The sequence below is a fragment of the Euprymna scolopes genome, chromosome 17, assembly GCF_053919585.1.
Source record: "Euprymna scolopes isolate OS-2025 chromosome 17, ASM5391958v1, whole genome shotgun sequence".
NCBI classification, from domain to species: Eukaryota; Metazoa; Mollusca; class Cephalopoda; order Sepiida; family Sepiolidae; genus Euprymna; species Euprymna scolopes.
Genome location: NC_136498.1, coordinates 87500733 through 87521050, shown reverse-complemented (window position 1 = coordinate 87521050; position 20318 = coordinate 87500733). Strand labels below are relative to the sequence as shown.

The following is a 20318-nucleotide window of genomic DNA, read 5'->3' as shown; positions in this document are numbered from 1 at the left end:
GATCGTAAGATTCCCCCCCCCCCCGCATTTGATAATCTGTTAACGTTCAAAATTCCAAAAGCCCTCAAAATATTTATTTTCATGGAACTAATGTTAGACTGCAGCTATTAGTCCTAGATTTTCATCGTATTACAGTACTCGTCAAAGAAGACCAAAAGTTTTTCAAAACAATTAAATAATTTTCTTCGGATTAATGTTCACACAATTCCCTTCAGATTAATGTTTACATACTTATTATTATTGAAAAGAAATAGTTAAATTAAATTAACTGGCTACGTAATTGTATACGTAGCCAGTTAATTTAACAATTTCTTTTCAATAATAATTGAATATTATTATAATAATAATTGAAATTTCTTTTCAATAATAATATATGACTTGGGTGCCATGAGCTAGAATCGAAATCGAAACACAACTCTCCACCCTCATTCCCTAGCCTCTGAACCACTAATAAAATAAAGACTGGGTACGCAAATAAAAGAAACCAAATATTTTTTCAAAACAAAAACTTATAATTCAAATTATAAAAACATGTCAAATTAAATGAATTAGCTACACAAGCAAATATAATAAATTTAAATGAGAACATTTAAAAACCTGAAAATGTTATGAAATGATAAAATCATTTTTATTTACTTTTTTTCGTTGTTGTTAAAGTCCGAATTTTCGCCAAATAACATGGATGTACCAAGGAGAGAATAGTCCGATGTAGTTTTCTTTTATTTGTCTTCATAATGTTATTATTAAGAGGTCGAGCCCTCCGAAGAGAAAAAACGTCTTGTATCGGTGCTTTTTTAAATCCGTGTGTGTAATCGCTCGGTTTTCAGAAATTTGTTGTTGTTAATAACGTTTCAACTCTTTTAAAAATAGTTTTAATATATTTTAAATAAATGTATTTATGAATGGCAAATAAGGCTATAAATTTATTTTTTGTGTGAGAACTGTCGCAAGGCATCAAGTCGGTTGAAAATTTACAAACAGATTTTTCGCGCCTTTTTTAGGCAAAGTTATCAATGACTCTATCAAAATTCACTTCCTCGACAAGTTCCCTCTCTATTGAGAGGATTGCCAAGTCTGTAAGTCTTGTCTGGCTCATTGCTGATCTAAGGTAGTTTTTTATGAGCTTCAGTTTTGAGAAAGAGCGCTCACAGCTAGCAACGCTAATAGCTCTGGTGAGGAACATTCTCAGCAAGATCACAATATTAGGGACGGAATCCCCAAGTTGGTATCTTTGTATAAAGTTCAAAAGTTCAAGAGGTCCATCGATTTTGTCTTTTTCTGAAGCTTTTACAACATACTGTAACCTATTCCTTTCAGCAAAGAATTTCTCTTTTTCTATATCTTCGTCAAATCCACCAAGCTGACAATCATAATTATCATCAAGCAGATTTGACGGTATAAGAAAAGCGTATTTATTTGCAAGATTGTGAACTTGTTGAAATCTGCAAGATATTTCTTCAGTCAATCTGTCTATGACAGGCAGCATTTCCCGTCTCAACTCAGTATCAAAACTCAGCGCTGCATCAGTCAATCCTTCACCATCCATTCGTTTCTTTTTGCGAATACGACGCTCCATGCTTATCCCCATTTCAGAGCAGAGTGTTTTTGACTCGTCTATTGCAGTGTCCACTATCTTTTCTCTATTCTGAAGAAGGAAATCTTTCAATGCCGTCAGACTGACAGAACTTTGTTGCAGATCCAGCCCTTTTTTTTGAAGATATTTCTGGGCATCATTGATTTCTGGGAGAATAGTTTTCCAAAGGTTCAGAAATAAAAGAAACGGAAACGATAGTACCGAGTGGATAATTAAAGATGCATCTGATCTTGTGGTTGAATTTTCTCCCTCTTTTGTGAGCTATTCCAGGGCAATGACGACTTCCAATATTTTTTTTATCACAACATCTACAGCATCTGCTCGACTACTCCATCTAGTATCCACAGTCCGTTTGATACTTAGACCGGTCAACTGAATCAAGACGTCCCAGCGATGTGTAGATGCAGAAAAGAACGAGAATAACCGGTCCAGTGTGCCAAAAAATATAACAGAGTGAACCGCTACTGAGGCTGCATGTACACAAGCCAGATTTAGTGAATGGTTTGTGCATGGCACAAATAGAGCTTTTGGGTTGATTTCAGAGATTCGTTTCTGCACACCCGATCGGTGACCTGCCATAACAGCGGCATTGTCAAATGCCTGGCCAATACAGTCACCAATCTGTATCTCATCATTCTCCAATTCTCTCAAAATGAGTTCAGAAATGTCCTCCGCGCTTTTACCCTTTGTTTCGATGAAGCGGAGAAACGACTCCTCCACCGTCACTTCATTTCTATCAACTTTCACGTAGCGCAACACCTCACTCTTCTGGTCCTTGTGAGATACATCGGGAGTACTATAAAAAATTATACAAAAATACTTGCTTTTCTTTATCTGATCAATAATTTTCTTTCTGACCTGCTTTGCTAAAATGCTCACAAACTCATTTTGAATTTCTGGTGACAGATAAGAAATAGTGAATTTCTTCCCTAGGTTCTTCCAAATGTTCACGGAGTACAGGGTCATATTTAGACAATAGATTTACCAATTCAAAGAAATTTCCTTTGTTTTCTTGACCCCTTTCATCATTATGGATGTCTTCCCGGTGACCTCGTAGCGCCAGATTCTGCTTGGCGAGAAATCTGATAATGTCCAGCAATCTAGCTAGGATTTCTCGCCACTTCTTTGTTTCTTTCTCAATGATATTTTGCTCAACTTTATCAACTACCTTTCCTTCAGCAAGTCGGATCTCTAGCTCTTTCCAGTCAAGAAACGCCTGAGCATCAGATGTGCTTGCTTCATGTTCATGTACTTTTGGATTTAATTTCCACCAATTCTTGAAACCCACATCAGCAGAAAAACTCGAGAGTCCAATTGAAAATAGTCTGCAGCAGAAGCAAAATAAGGCTTCTCTGGCAGGAGAATACACCATCCAAGTTTGCAAACTTTTCTCACCGTTCCGCTATACCTGATAGAACCAGTTTTTTTTTGTTAGCTTTCTAACGTCGCCTTTTGCTTTTGTCCCTGGTCGCACTATTTCCTTGAATTCATGATCAAGGTGCTGCACAGCGGCAGATCCCTGCTGAACAAGCATAGCGGGAATTTCATGACTAATCTCAATAGGCCATAGACCAACATCTGTAAAATTGGTCGCGACGACTAGTGATTGCCTTTCCAATTCTTCAACTTCACGCGCATCATCATTGGCAGTTGTTGATGTATCAACGCGGGCAATGTCGACTTCCGAAGTAACAGTATCAACGTTAACTTCATCTTCGGTTTCAGCAAGATTTTTGACTTTCGTTTCCGCCATTTCGGCCATAGAAGTCTTTTTGATGAATTTCCACAGCGTGCCTTTATTCTTGTTTTCTTCCTCTTTTGTTTTTCGCTTTTTACGGAATGCCGCACCACTCTCCTTAATTCTCTTCATTTTAAAATTCACGTAAATATTCTGAAAAAAAATTTAAATACTATTTTAAAAAATAGCACGCTATTTCTCTGCATAAGCACCTTTTGTGTTGTTCCGTAATAGTACCACAAAAGGTGAGATACCCCCCTCCCCCATAAAATCTTAGATGCCTATCCCTAAAAATACATATATACTTAGAGAGCGAGACCCGTAAAATAGAAACTTACGGGGAAAGAGTCTTTCAAACTACTTTAAAACACCAATAAATGATTCGATTAACTTTTATAGCCAATAGGAACATTTACTTGTTGCATATTTTATTTTTTGCACCTTTTCAAATCTCTTTGTATTGTAAAACAAACCCCCAAAATAATTAAGCTAATAAGTAAATATTTTTCAAAGTATTTCCTTATTTAAGGAATGTTATAGAAAAATACAAGGAATGGTCATCTTCACTAAAGTCGTACGCAAGATGACGGCCGCAAACAGATGTAAAAAATTGAAGGAAACGCAAATTTTAGCGAAACGAAATTTAGCGAGTTGACTGTACAATCTAGCAAGCAAAAAACAACAGCTGATAATAACAACTAATAATTTTAATTTGTAAATATTCTGTACTTGTTATGAATATCTTAATAATAAAATAAAATAATTAAGAATTTTTTTTTGTTTCACATAACATTTTAATAAATACAAGATACCATAAAAATTGAGTTTCATGGTCTTTTCTCTGCATAATTACCAAAACAAAACAATCAAATAAAAAATAAAACAAACAGAATCAAATGAAACAACTAAAAAATAATATAATCTTCCAGAATATCAAACAAAGAATTTTAGTGTCTGTTTTTAGTTAAGAATAAAAGTAGTATTGAAAAATGTAAATAAATAAATTAAAAACTGAAAAAAAATTATCTAGTAAGGTAAAAATGTAACTTAGCTTGCCTTTGGTAACATTTGTTTCATTCATTTTTTAAAATAAAACGAAAAATAGTTTCTTGTTTTTTTGTCATTATGCAGAAAAAGGATGAAATTCAATTTTTACCGTATCTTTTGTATAATCTCATGTAAAACTACAGTATAGTTGAAAAAAAACATTTCTTATTCATTTCATTTCATTATTAACATATTCATAACAAGTACAGAGTAGTTAAAAATTAAAACACGTTTATTATTTTACATTAAGTACAAACACTATAACTTATCCAGCTATGTAGAAGAGTAACTTATATTACCCTTGCTAATATTTATTTATTATATATTTGTTGTTTGAGACATTTTCGAATCTGTGTTGCTTGTAAAACAAGCCCCAAAATCACGTAAATTTCCTATTAAAGCCTCCAAAATGGTTTTAAAAATGTGTGAAATGTCGGATATTTTTCTCGTGTTCTCACGTAAAAGCTTTAAAATAAGTTAAAATACTAAAAAGTTATCCAGCTCGGTAGAAAACGAACACTTATCAATTATCGGTTTTAAAACAAAAGTAAATAAGTAAAAATATTTTGTTAAATATATTTTTAAGAAAAAAAGACCAAATTCTAAAATGAAGCCTCTCTTTTGCTGTAAAAAAAAGGCCCCTCAAAAATGCCAAATTGAAAATTAAAGCAAAATTTCATATGTTGAAGATGTTAACATCTATATCTTTGCATTTTTATTTCTCTATTAATTTTGTAGTATTTTCTTAGCGATGATGAAGCAAAAACGTTAATAATGAAACCAAATCGAAAAATATACTTTGGCTCTCACATATTTTTCTGTTTAAATTAGTTCTATGTTTAATATTAAAAAGAATAAACTCATTACATTCAAAAGTTTAAACAGTTTTAAAATCGTATCAGAAATTTAAAGAATAATTTTAATACTAATTTAATATAAAATAATTTGATGAACAATTGGTAAATTTGTAAATAAGAATATCTTGAAAAACTGTTATAACGAGAAAATTATTTTAGGAATTAAAGTGGGGAATCAGTTTCTCATATATATTTGATTTAAGATTATCACCCATTTCCAACAGAATAGAGCCATTGACTAACAGAATAGCGTTTATTCTTTCTATGTAAATTTTAGATAATTATTAACGTTTCTTAGCACGCATTTATTTATCTAAATATATTTTTAAGTCTCCCTACCACCAAAATAAAATATATCGAAGACCCTACAATTTCAATTTCATAAAGAAAGACTTGACATTGCCATCGTAAAGAAAACAGTGTAAACCCAATATAGGAAACGTTCACATTTTCCCAGGCTTAAATATATTTTCGCATACTTTAATAACTATTTTTCCACTTGGGCATTTTAAAGAAACGAAAATGTTAATGTGTATGGCATTAACCTTTGTTGCTGGTAGTAGGAATTAGTTTCTCTTGGGCTGATGTTCTGGTGTTCCTTAGTAATTTTTCTTATGAAGATTCAGTAGTAACAAGTTGAGTGTGTCAGTCTGAACTGTCATATTTTGTCAGCTAGTTTTGGCTTATATTAGAATTGGTTGGTTTAAAAGGATCATAAACAAGCCATTCTCATGGGTTTTGGTGATTTCACACCTACATGTGAATACTTGAAGAGGGCATATCAGGTTCCGATTTGATTGAAAACATTTTCTATTTTAAAAAAAAGGAATGAATGGAAATAAAAAGAAGGAAGACCATAAAACTTTATTCAGGGCACATTTGAATAAATTTGACTTTTTTAAAAGTATGGACACAATTATTTTACGTTTATGATACATTTGAGTTTTGTTTTTAAAACATTTACATTTATTATTTATAAATATAATAGACATTTTGGGGTTGTTTTACTATGCACATAGATTCGAAAAAACTGTCAAAAATATATAACAAATAAATGTTATCAAAGGCAAGATAAGTTACTCTTCTACCTATCTCGACAAGTTTTTAGTGTTTTTTACTTACTTAAAACGTGTAATCAGTTAGAAAAACATAGTGTCTATCGGTATATGCGAAAAATACAAATGAAATCCATTCAATATATGTTAACGTGACATAGGGTGACATATATTCGGATGGTTTCTAAGAGTATTTTCAATATGTATTTAGTTTTAAGTCAATTTCCCGAACTTGCCGCATTCTAAACGAAGTCTAGCGCCATTTTTTTTTTTTGACAGTTTTTCTTCGAATCTATGTGTATAATAAAACAAACCCGAAATTGTTAATTCGATTTACTTCTCTTACACTTTTCATTTTATATATATATATATATATATATATATATATATATATATATATATATATATATATATATATATATATATAAGGTTAAGATTTTTTTGTTATTGGCGTTTGTTCCGCGATAAGCGTTTGTTTACATTTTTTATATATTTTTATACATTCGCTACCTTAGCTATAAGCTCTTTATTATTCATATTATTATCTGAATGAATCGCCCTAACTTTTTGGACGCATTTAATTTAATTTAATTATTTTTTAGGTGCATAAAATAAAATAAACTAAAATAAATTTTATGCATGTAAAAACATAATTAAATTAAATTACACACACACACACCCACACACACACACACACATATATATATATGTGTGTGTGTGTGTGTGTGTGTGTGTGTGTGTGTGTGTGTATAATAGTCATTCACACACAGGACTGTTTCGCTGTTTACAGCTCATCGGTGCGGCTAGACTTTAGCAACTACTTCCAGCTAGGAACGAAATCCGACCATCTGAGAGAGTGAGGGAAAAATATTTTAACAACAATTAGCAGCCTTTGGGCTGATATCACAGTGTAGTATCTGTTCTAATGATACACTTCTCCTTTTCTGTCGTCGGTCAGTATCGGGAAATCGTTCATGACTGAGAATTTTTATTTTTGTTCCTATCTAGAGTGCCCCTTTTTGTGGAGTTGGATTTTCCCCACATTAAAAACCGGCCTTGTGTCTAACTCTGCCCTCGTGGAGAGGCAAGTAAATGGAAACAATCGGCAGTCGTTGCCAAACCGACCTCAGTTCTAATTGTGCACAAGATCTAATTTTAAACAAGACCATTGCTATATTCGCTTACGGCCGTTTGCCATTTTCGGCTCTCATTATGCTCAACATTATGGGAGCATTATAATAAATACGTATTTATTTTATAACTATATATGTGCATATATACATATATATGTTCATATGCACATATATTTATACATACATATACATATATACATACATACGTGCATATATACATATATACACACACATACAAATATATAAATACGCATATATACATACATATATATGTATATATATACATACATATATACATATATGTATATATACATATATGTATATATATATGCATATATAATATAAATATATACATAATATATACATACATACATGTAGATACATATATATACATATATATATATATAAACAAATATATATATAATATATCCTTCAAGATTGACGCAATTTTTTTGTTTTAATCTAGGTTGAACTTTCTCTACATTAAAAACCGATCTTGAAATGAATTAAAGCAATTTATTCTCAATTAATGGAAATTTTGAAAACTCCAAACGCAATTGTAAATTATTACTTAATAAATAGTTTAACAGTTTGGAGTTTTCAAAATTTCCATTAATCGAGAATACATTGCTTTAATTCATTTCAATCACTAAGTTTAAAAAATGCAAGCATTAATTATTTCTGGAGATATACTCAGTGACCGGCTGACCTAACAGGATAGGGCCAAGCCCAGGATTCGGCCAAGCACCAAAAAACAAAATGACCTCAGAAAGATTTCATACTTAAAGGGGAACTTTCATATAAATTTTTATCGAATAGGTGCGAAAAGAAAGTTGGATATTTGGGTGTATATGCACCGACATCAAAGAGGAAATAACATTAGATGCGAAAGTTTGAATTCATTAATTTTATTACTGTCCAATTCATGAGGCTAAGACTTTGAAAGTATCAAACGTTTGTTTTTGTAGCATACTTTTTATAACTCCTTGTAAACTTTACAATTGCTAGCTGGGGGATCGGACAAAATCACCCCGGGCAACCCCCACCATCTACTTAAAACAAAAGGAAAACAGATAAAATCTCAAATGAATAAAAAATATTAAAAATCAGTTATCATATTTTAATTTTAATTTAATTGAATTTAGGAAAATTAGATACCGTAGAACTAATTTTCGCAAGGTATGAAAATCAAGCAACTACAGAATAAATGTTAACTTAATAATAATGGACCAGTTTTCCTACCTAGCAAAAAATGGACGAATTTTCCATGGACGAATTCCCCCCCCCCCAATGCCGGGGGGGGGGCAAATTTTACTACCGCTCCGGGCGGCAAAAGGTCTAGCTACGCCACTGATTTGTTTATATATATATATATATATATATATATATATATATATATATATATATATATATATATATAATCTGAATAAAATAAAAATATGCATCAAGTGCACTTGAAAGACAAATCACAATGCAATTTAAGAAAATAAAAAAATATACTTGCTTGAAATTTATAATTTAAATATATCTCGGAGTCAAGCTCCATCTTCAGTATGTTGTTTTCTTTCCTTTTTTTTCCTCTTCTTTCTTGCCATGTTGTAAAATTGGAGAAAGAAAAATCTGTAAAGATCTGCACGTTGTCTCTCAGCAGTTGTATTTTGAAATAAAATCAACGCTTCTCTAATTGAACTTGACATATATATAATCTGTTTATTATACGAACATTATTAGTTACATATGTGCATACACGCTTCCGTGGAGTCCCAATTGGGATTCCACTGAAACATGTATGCACATATGTAACCAATAATGTTCGTATAATAAACCGACTATATACCAACTCTGTCCTGCATTGAGCACTCTTTAATAATCATGCGAGTTTCATTGGATTTACATCTAGGAAACCAATCGATATAACACACACACACACACACACACACACACACACACACACACACACACACACATATATATATATATATATACACCTCAAAGTGCAATGAAAATATTCAAACATTATATAAAATTTAGAACTGAATTAAAATCGCTTTGAGTGCCATTTATTTTTTTAAAAATTGTTAGAGTAATCAATAAACGTTAAACTTCAAATCAAAACACGGAATACATTGTAGAAAATGGAAAATAGCACTTTCAGATATATAAGAATCTCACAGCAATCCCCATCGCCATAAGCTCAAAGAGAATAATTAACGTTTCCCTTTATTCTTTGTAAGAGTTGGTGTTTCTTTTACTTGTAATTTAATTTTCTTCTTCATACTTATATTATGTTATTATTTTTTGTCTCATGTTTTTTTTTTTTACATACTTCGTCTTTTTGTCTCATATTATTTTATATTCTTCGTCTTTTTCATATCTTAGAAAATGTCAGGTAGGACGACTGATTTTACTTTCACCGTGAAAACAACAAGAGTGAATGACTCCCCTCTTCCAACAACCATTTCAATCCTCATTTGTTAAATATTCAGATCAGTAAATGCTGACCTCTTTCTCTTTTTTCTCGGTTACTTTTTGGCCTGGAAGCACACCATGAGAAAGATGTCACAGCGAAAAGTTTAACCGAGTTGGAGCGAAATCATCTCAGCTCAAATGTCATCAAGCTACTTAATTGATTATGTCTATCTGCATGCGTCTGATGCCTATGAACACCCGAACCGTTAGATATAGAAAGCTGAAATTCAGTAGAAATTATCGCCTTTCCATGTAGATCGTTTTGATGGACTTTATGGGATAATACTGTCATAATCCGCTAGGAAAATGTTATTAAAACAGATGCCTAATTTCAAACTCTTAAGTAATGGTGTGAGATTTATCAAGTAATGAGCTTCAAACATGTTTAATGGCATGTGATATTATTGAATGCATGCTTATCGTGTTCTAAACAATGTTTACATTTTGACATATTAGATATTATTTTCTTGAAATGTGATATTATGTTGCACAATGTTTGTTGATTAGAATCGTCGTGTTTCAAAAAGTGTTTTTAAAATTTTCAATCATAAATTTTAACGTTAGCTGTGTGTTACATTTCTGACAAAAAATTAAACAAAAATCAATGTTGAGTTATTTTCTGTACAAATAGTTTCTAATGCATAAAAACTGGACTATTCTTGACTAATACTTGATTTTGTTTACTTTTTACAATTTTAGTTATATAAGTTACACGTTACAATAATTTGATTTATCTCTTGGCAATGCCGTGTAGGTTATTTCTAAAAATGCTAAATATACTTATTTATCCATCAAGGTTTCATACCCTAATTCATTTCCTTCTGCTGGCCTCAAGTCATATAATAATAACAACGAACCGCCATTTTCCCATCATTTTTAGATTAGCAGAAATTCCCAATTTAACAAATGAAATACTTGTCCTTAACTGTCGTTTTTCAATAATTAACCACTTTTAAACATGCTGATTAACACAAAGAAGCAATAATTGTTTTGTCAGATTTTCAACAGAAAATAATCACCGATTTTCCATAGAATCTATAGCGAATATAGATCTGTAACGAATTTGTATCATTCTCTTCTCCATAAGTGTTATGGATATTTAAATCATATATTTAATTCTATGAATTTGCTACACAGCCAAACTTGTGGCAAGTAAGTCAGTCTTGTAGTAAAAATATGTGTATATTTGACAGTAAATTCTTGCTCTTGTCTAAGTTTCCTTCATGAGAGAAGTGGTTCATTTGCAGACAAAATTAAAATACAGCTGCAGATACGGTTTGCTATTATTTAATGAATACCAACCCCATAAGTTTGTCATGAAAATTTATGATCGTTAGAGTTGAAACTATTAATCCATTGATTTCATATTCAGCATATCAGTATTTTGATGTCTGTTGAGGGTGTCAGGAGAAGAGATAGCTATTTTGCAGAGTCCGTTATGTCGGCACGTATCTGACTTGAAAAGAATCACCAGAATTCAAAGGAAAAAAAAGCAATGTTTTCTCTACAATAATATAAATGTGTATTTTATTTTACTGGAACACGTGAGTTACTTGGTTGATAGATTTAACAGTAATTCCAGTAGGTAGTGAGTGTATTTCCGCCCCTTGTCATTGCTAAGAGAAGAGAAGAGAGAGAGAGAGAGAGAGAGAGAGAGAGAGAGAGAGAGAGAGAGAGAGAGAGAGAGAGAGAGAGAATACCAGTCTGTCTACATTAAAGCCTCGAACTATTGTGTATTTATCTGGTGAAATAGCTGGATGGAAATCAGTAAGCTTCCATTACACATTGTTAGTGATGTATTAATTGTTTGTGTATCAATATGCTAATTGAACTACTACTCAACATAACATAGGATAACACAGGATATTGTTCATGCATATAAATATGAAATTGCTACCATAGGATAATTAAGCAAGTTAATTTTATACTATGAAATGGATACTGTTGAGTTTATATACTCTACTAGTAGGCCGCCTGGCGTTGTCCGGTCGTAAAATATGCTTAAATATAATATTTTGATTTATGCAGATTTCGTGTTTATTATACAGAGCTCATTCTTTATCGATTATTATATTGTACCTAATATATGGTAGTGATTTCAACAGTAATATATATATATATATATATATATATATATATATATATATATATATATATATATATATATATATATATATATGAAGAACCAATCCGGATCATTTAACCTCTCAATGAGCTCTTTAGATTCAGCAGAAGCGACTGACCTAGTTGGTCTCTTCATTCTATACAATCTCACAAAAACTATAAATAACAAAAACATAGGACTATATAGAGACGATGGCCTTATCATAGTTGGAAATTCAAATGGCCCTAAATGCGAGAAAATAAAAAGAAACCTTTACTAAGGAAATGAACAGAATAGACCTAAAAGTAGACATTAAGTCTAATGTAAAAACTGTCAACTTTCTCAATATAACTCTCAACCTCTCAAATATCTCATATGAACCATACGCCAAGGACAATACTTACCCACTCTACATACCCCCATTATCAAACCACCAAAAATATGTCATTAAACATATTCTTAAATCTGTCGAAAAAAGACTTAGCACTAATTCCTCTAAACTTGAAATATTCAACAAGTATAAATCATTCTATGAAAATGCCCTTAAGGAAAGAAAGTGGCACATCAAATACCATCATTAATTACATTGAACATAACCCCTCTAATACGAGCTAAAAAATCATTTGGTTTAACCCCCCCCCTTCAATATAATGGTCAAAACGAAACTAGGCAAAAAATTCTTTCAACTTTATTAGTTGAAAGAATTTTTTGCGCTACACAAAATCTTCAATAATAATTTTAACTTAGCTACAGCTGTACTGATAACTTAGAACAAATAATCAAGAAACATGATAGGAAGATACTTAACAAGGATACAAATACAAATAACATTAACAAGAATAATTGTAATTGCACCAACAAATCGGAATGCCCACTTAATCAACAATGTCTACTAACAGAAGTAGTATATAATGCTACAATTGCCCCTACAGAAAACCCAAACGAAAAAAAAATACTATATTGGTTTGGCCGGCACCTCTTTTAAAGACAGTTTAGAGTACATAAATGGTCCTTTATAAACTCCAACCACTCTAATAAAACCTCACTAACTTCCCACTATCTACATCCAATCCAAAATAACCTTACACCAACCATTACCTGGGAAATCCTTAAAAATCTAACATATGTAAATCTTTAGACTCTCGATGCCCCTTCTGCCTAAACGAAAAACTTTTTATCTCCAATTTTAAGGATAGAGACAAATCACTAAATAGAAAACATGAAACTACCATAAACGGGCGGCATTACAAATCCCACCTCCTTAGCATTTATACACCTTTCTGAAACATACCTCAGACAATGTCGCTTTAAATCTGCCGAATCATACATCCAGTACAACCATCTACTACATACACTGTAACATCTGCACAATTAAATCCCCTTACCCAATTCTCCCTATATTCTATATTACCTTACCCTCTCGCCCTAAACCACCCTAAATCCAGCAAAATAACTCATATCTCCACTATTACCAATTTAAACACCACCTAATTTTATCTACCATAAAATTACCTAGTAACCTACATCTATTATTTTTTCTAGCTAAATTTACCCACCCAACACAGCATAACAACTTCCATAATTTGATATGGGAAACTATTGTACATATAACTTGCACATGTGGGCACATGTAAGTATTGGGGTGTATAACTGCACAATGTTTTATATGCATATAAATCTTAAATATAAATAATAAATATATCTTAATATGTAGATGTCCCAAGATAATTGTGAGCATAAACTGATTTATAATGTGTTTGAAACCAAATACCCCAACTTAGAATAGTAATTAAAGTATTCAATCTCCATAAAATTACCTTAGTCTCCTCTCCAAACTCTATAATAATACCTACCTAGAACCATTATACCACCCAACCATACAATCGTCTATTGTTAGCAATATAGCCCAATATTCCCTTGAATGTTCTAAAACTTTTATGTCACCAACTCACCTTCTTATTTATTGGGAGTACCCCTTTTCCTTCCTAATATTCTGTCTCTTTAAGTATTCCATTTATCCTATACTTCTATATATTTCCTGATTTACTCCCCTCTCTCCCATACCATTATACCAAGCTTATCTTCCATTTTTATATATATTAAACCACTTATCTTGCACCCCCTATTCATTCATCCACTTATCCTTTATCATTTTCACATTTATCTGTACAAGTATCCAACTATCCCCTACTTACTTACTAATTAATATTAAAATTCTTCACATATATAAAAGAATCTGTATTGGTGTCTGTATGTATGTATGTATGCATTTGAATTGGTGTGTTTAAAGTACTATTATTATTAACACACTTACTTATCTATCTGTATGTATGTATGTGGGTATAGATAGGTTTATATGTATATGTATTTTATATATGTTTTTATATGTACATGTATAGGTGTATGTATTCATGGGTCGTGTATGTATTCATGGGTGCATATTTGTATATATGTGTATGTGTATACATGTATATGTACTAGTTTGTGTAGATGTACTTATGTGTATATATGTATGTGTATGCATATATGGGCGTATGTGTGCGTGTATATGTATTTGTATAGCTGGATATATATGCGTGCATGTGTATGTATGTGTGAATATAAATGTCTGTATATGTGATGCACTTGGCACTGAACTTCTACTACCTGGAAATAAAGTAATACACCAGATAATCATTATCTCAAACCCCATCTTAGACACCACCTCCTTCTATATCTAAACTTAACGGAACTACAAGAACCCCTAACTCATTATAATTTAACTACCACCTTCTTAACTTTCAACCTTAAACCTTCAGGCCCCCTATATCGGTCCAACCACATTTAAACTCTTAAATATCCTTCTAACCATATAACTAGGAATATAGCACAACCTAATTAGGAATACTCTAGCCTAATTAATAGCTATTACTCTTTATATTTATTAGCAAGCATTTCCCATCAAATAATATATTACATAAAATATTTAATAAAAATACATTAAAATTAAGTTACAGCTGTGGTGATAACTTGGAAAGAATTATAAAAAAACAATGGAAGAATCTTAAGGATGACTAATAGAGAAACTGTAAATACTAGTGATAACACGGCTGTGAATAAATGTAACTGCCAAAAGCCCGAGGAATGCCCAATAAAAAATGAATGTCTAACCTCATCAGTGGTATACCAGGCTAGGATATTCCCAGTAGAGAACCCAAGGGATGAAAGATTCTACATAGGTAGTATCCAAATGACTTTCAAAAATAGATTCTATGGAAATACACGTTCGATGAATAATCAAACATATGAAAAGGACACTTCCTTATCGTTATATTACTGGAAATTAGTTAGAGAAAATAAAACACCTAGAATAGAATGGAAGATTATTAGAAGGGCCAATACTTGCCACTCATTAAACTCACCATGTCCATTATGCTTATCAGAAAAACTTGAGATAACTAGGTTTAAGGATAGGGATAAACTGTTTAATATTAAACAAGAAACTGGTATATCCTGCAAACATTTCAGAATACACGCACTTAAAGAACTCTAAATTAAGAAGATCAGAACAACTATGATTACAACTATCCCCCATCCAATAACCTCTCCCCCCAAAAGAGGATGAGTGAGGTCGTAACTATGATCCTACCCGTGTGGATTACATAAGTCGCTTAATATTCTATTTTCTCAAGCAGTTATAATATTGCTAACCTAAATAAATACCTGTATGAAAGTATATTTGAACCAAACGAGTAATAGATTGTTTAGGTGAATCTCGAAATAATGTATGCATGTGGATACTTTTGGGTGTATGCATGTATGTGTATATGATCTGTATGTATATGTATATATACGTGGGTAGGAAAATAAAGAAATAAAGGGGAATGAATAAAGATGAAGGTAAGTACTACAATATATAAGCCATTATACTCCATTTGTATAACCTAAATACTCTGATTTTTTGTCATATGTTATTATATATTATTATTATTATACCGTTATATATCTTATGTATATCTGTGTAACCCTCGAAAGAGTGCTTGCTAAATATGAGGATAGACCTATGGACTTCAAGCTGAATTCACTATATATTTTTACATAGTAAAAAACGTACAACTTATGAAAAAGTAAGAAGCGGGTGGGGGCGGGTAATATAACTATGCGTGTGGGGTTTGATTGAAAAAAAGAATTATGTAGTGAATGAGTTCATTTCTATTTCTATTTTAGATGTATCATTTGGTGACAGTGTACATATGTATATGTCTGTATTTTGTGTAAATATGTATGTATAAGTGTATTTATGTATGTATGTGTGTATGTATGTGCATGTATATATGTGTGTATATGTGTATTAGTGTGTATGTATATATATATGTATGTGTATGTATATATATATGTATATATATATGCATATATATGTATGTATATATATATACATATATATATATATATATATATATATATGTATATATATATATATCTGAACTATTAAAATAGGCTGTCTCGAATACAATGATTATAATAATGTATATTACAAGAATGTATGGGTGCCTGGGTATATATGTATGTATGTTATGTATGTATATATGCACCCATGTAAACTATAATAATACGATGTTTCATATATAAAGGGGTTACCACACTACTTGAAGTAAAAAGGCACATTATTAAAAAGGGTTTTTGTATTTGTGCATGTATTGCTGTGTTTTTATGCGTTGTGAGTGAGCGGGTATCTGTGTTTCCATGTGTGTATATATATATATATATAGGTATATACGTGAGTCTATATTGATATGTATATGTATATGTGTCTCGTATACATCTGTGGAGATTTGGGGACACGTATGAATGAGGATGTGTGTCTGCGCCTGCGGATAGTCTGACTGTGTGTGTATATATTGTGTGTATGCGGGTATGCATGTGCATGTATATATATATGTATGTATGTATGTGTATATATATGTGTATGTATGTGTGTATATGTGTGTGTATATATATATATATATATATATATATATATATATGTATTTTATTGAGAGGTGTATCCGGTTAGGGTCCACAGGTTTTAAAGTTCCCAATCGACAGTCTTATTATTATTGTTATTATTATTGATATTGGTAGTGTCATTAATATTATCAATATTATAAGAATTATCATTATTAGGATTGTTAGTGCGATTAATATTAGTTTTTATATAATAACAGTCATAATATATGGTATCCAGGTGTGTACATGGATGTCTGTGCTTGAGGGGCCGTGCATTGATATAACTGTGTATGTAAATATAAATACAAACATGTTATAACTGTATGTGAGCATTATATGTCTATGTATGTGTATATGTGTATATATAGATGGGTGTATCAAAGTGTGGGTGTTTATACGTGTATTTATATATATGTACACATGAGGAGTTTGATAATTTCCGGGGCTTTATGCTTATTTTTTTAATTTAATTTTTATTTTATTTTATTAATTTAATTTAATTTAATTTTAATTTTATTCTTGTGTTGATATAGTTATGGCCTGTTTTCAGTGCGTGTGTGTGAGTAAAATACAACGAACAGTGTATATCCGCTCCTAAGTATAGGTATAAGCGTATGCTTGCTTCTAATGTGTGTGTGTGTATGTGTGTGTGTGTGTGTGTGTGTGTGTGTGTGTGTGTGTGCATGTGTGGATTGAAAGACACCGGTCAGTACTCAATGGCCATAAGGAATGTTTTTAATTTATAGACCGCAAAACAAAAATACTAAATTCTCAATTACCTTATGCCATAAAAACCAAAAGATAAGATAGATAAACGTAAAACGGGAATAAAAAAAGGGAAATAAAAAAGAGAAATAAAAAAGAAAATGTTTATTATCTTCAAAGACCTCACTTGTCCTCTCCCCGCTCATAACCCCCACCCATGTTACATTCTAACTTTGTAGCCGAAATAAGATAATATTTTTGTTTGAAATATCAGTTCTCGAAGATAATTCTTGGCCTGAAGACGTAATTCCCCAACGCGGGTGATTACAGAAACGTGTATGTGCATATGTAGTCATCAATGTTTGTATAAATAAATTTAATATATATATATATATATGTATATATATATATATATATATATATATATATATATATATATATATATATATATGCAATCAAAAGGGATCAAAGGGATCACAAATTTTCCCCCGAAATGTAGAGGGGAAAATATTTTTCAGAGTTTTTGCTCGTCGTATGACAAACTTGCTGATGAGCAACCATTATGTAAACACATCTGTCCAGAAGGCTGGAATACCTGGTTTCCTCGGATGTCTGGAGCATTCACAAATGATCTGGAATTCATTATCATTAGCGAAAAAGGATAAAGCGGAACTTCATGTAATTTGGCTGGATCTTGCAAATGCATACGGATCAGTTCCGCACCAATTAATCCGAATGGCCCTTGAATTTTTTAACTTCCCGATGAAGGTGAGTGAAATTCTTATGAAATATTTTAACTCAGCCTTCATGAAATTTACTGTAAAAAACTATACCACAAAATGGCAGGCACTCGAGATCGGTATTATGATGGGGTGTGTGATTTCCCCACTTTTTTTCATTCTAGCTATGGAAATCATATTGCGTGGTGCAGCAAACACGTCAAAAGGAGTGATGACTTCCGAGCAACTGAATCTTCCTCCATCCCGAGCTTTTATGGATAACATCACTATTCTTGTCCCATCCAAAAATGCACTTCTACAAAAATTCCATGGCCATTTTACATGGGCGAGGATGAAGGTTAAACCAAAGGAAAGTCGAAGGATCTGTTAGGGAAATCCATTTCAAAATTGGGAGTGATACGATCCCAACAGTTAGGGAGATTCCGGTTAAAAGCTTTGGGTGCATGTACTCAATCCCCTTAACTGATCGACATTGGTGTATAGAAATCCAGAAAGTAACTTTAAAGGGTCTTAAGTCAATTGAAAAGACAGATCTACCCGGAAGGATGAAAGCTTAGTGTTACCAACATGGTCTACTACCAAGCCTGTTGTGGCCTTTACAAATATATTAAATTGCACTATCTTGTATGAACGCATTCAACAAGTATGTAATACATACATGCGTAAGTGGCTTGGAGTTTCTCCTTGTTTTTCGAAAGTAGGCCTGGAAACCTACAGCTGTCAATATCCTCCCTAGTGGAAGAATTCAAAGTTAGAAAAGTGAGACTCCATATGATGATGAGGGACTCAGCCGACGAGATCATTAAAAAAATACACCCAGAAATAAGATCAGGGACAAAATGGTCGGGCAGTAAGACCACACAGGAGGCGGAATATAGCCTACAAATAAAGGATATAATGAGCGTCACTCAAACCAACAGAGTTGGTTTAGGCAGTACAACTAACAAAATATTCTCTAAAGAGGGTCCAAAGGAAAAAAGAGATATGGTCCTCGAAGAGGTCAGGGTGTTTGAGGAGGAGCAAAGAACAGCCGTTGCTGTTGCTCAGGCCAAACAATGTGCATGGACAAAATGGAATGAGATCGAACCAATTAAGTTATCATGGAAATCATTAATTGCGATGGAACCATTGGCGATATCATTTCTTCTTCGTTCTACGTATGATCTTCTGCCTAATGCGACCAATCTAAAATTATGGGGTATACCGATTCAGACCTGTGTTTTTCATGTAAACAGGATCGGGGCACTCTGTGCCATGTGCTATCCACATGCCCCAAATTGCTTCAGTTGTACACATGGCGACATAACCAGGTACTGGAGATAATTATTTAATTGCTAAGAACACAATGGAATCAGCAAACCAACAACCAGTGACAGTCAAGGAACCCACAATCCAGTTTTACAAAGAAGGTGAACGTCCTGTAAGGAGGAAAAATTCTGAAGTGAAGCTGTTGAATGAAGCTAATGACTGGAAAATCTCGGCGGATCTGTTTACATCTCTACAATTTCCAGCCCACATAATCCAAACAGGAAAACGACCAGGCATTGTAGCATGGTCTGATACAAAGAAGAGTGTCCTCCTGATACAATTGACTGTTCCCTGGAAGGAGAATGGACTTTGAATTTGTTTAGATTGGACTTCACTTCAGAATATTTCCAAATTGATCCCAGAATTTGACGGCTCCCCGGACGGACCTTCGGTGGTCGAATGGCTAGAGAAAGCCGAACGTGTCTGCCGGTTGTGCATGATAAAGGACCCAGCTATAGTCATCCTGCTCAGGCTCACCAAGGGGCCTATGCCGTGTATCAGCAGCTCGGGGATGATGCGACTATGGAACAAATTAAAGAGGCGTTGTATGGAGCATGTGGAGCAGACACTTTTGTTGCCTGGCGGCAATTTTCTGGACGACGG

At 32.5% G+C, this 20318-nt stretch overlaps 1 protein-coding gene across 1 annotated transcript; it reads left to right on the top strand.

Annotated features, from left to right (window-relative positions):
• The first annotated feature begins 18201 nt into the window (after positions 1–18201).
• LOC145297030 (uncharacterized) lies at positions 18202–18777 on the top strand. Its single transcript, XM_080143254.1, has one exon. It carries the CDS (start codon positions 18202–18204, stop codon positions 18775–18777), a length of 576 nt encoding a protein of 191 aa, XP_079999380.1.
• Positions 18778–20318: the final 1541 nt, after the last annotated feature.

What these genes read in the sequence shown, in the direction of transcription:
- LOC145297030 (XM_080143254.1), top strand. Translation starts at nt 18,202, where the DNA reads ATGACAAACTTGCTGATGAGCAACCATTATGTAAACACATCTGTCCAG.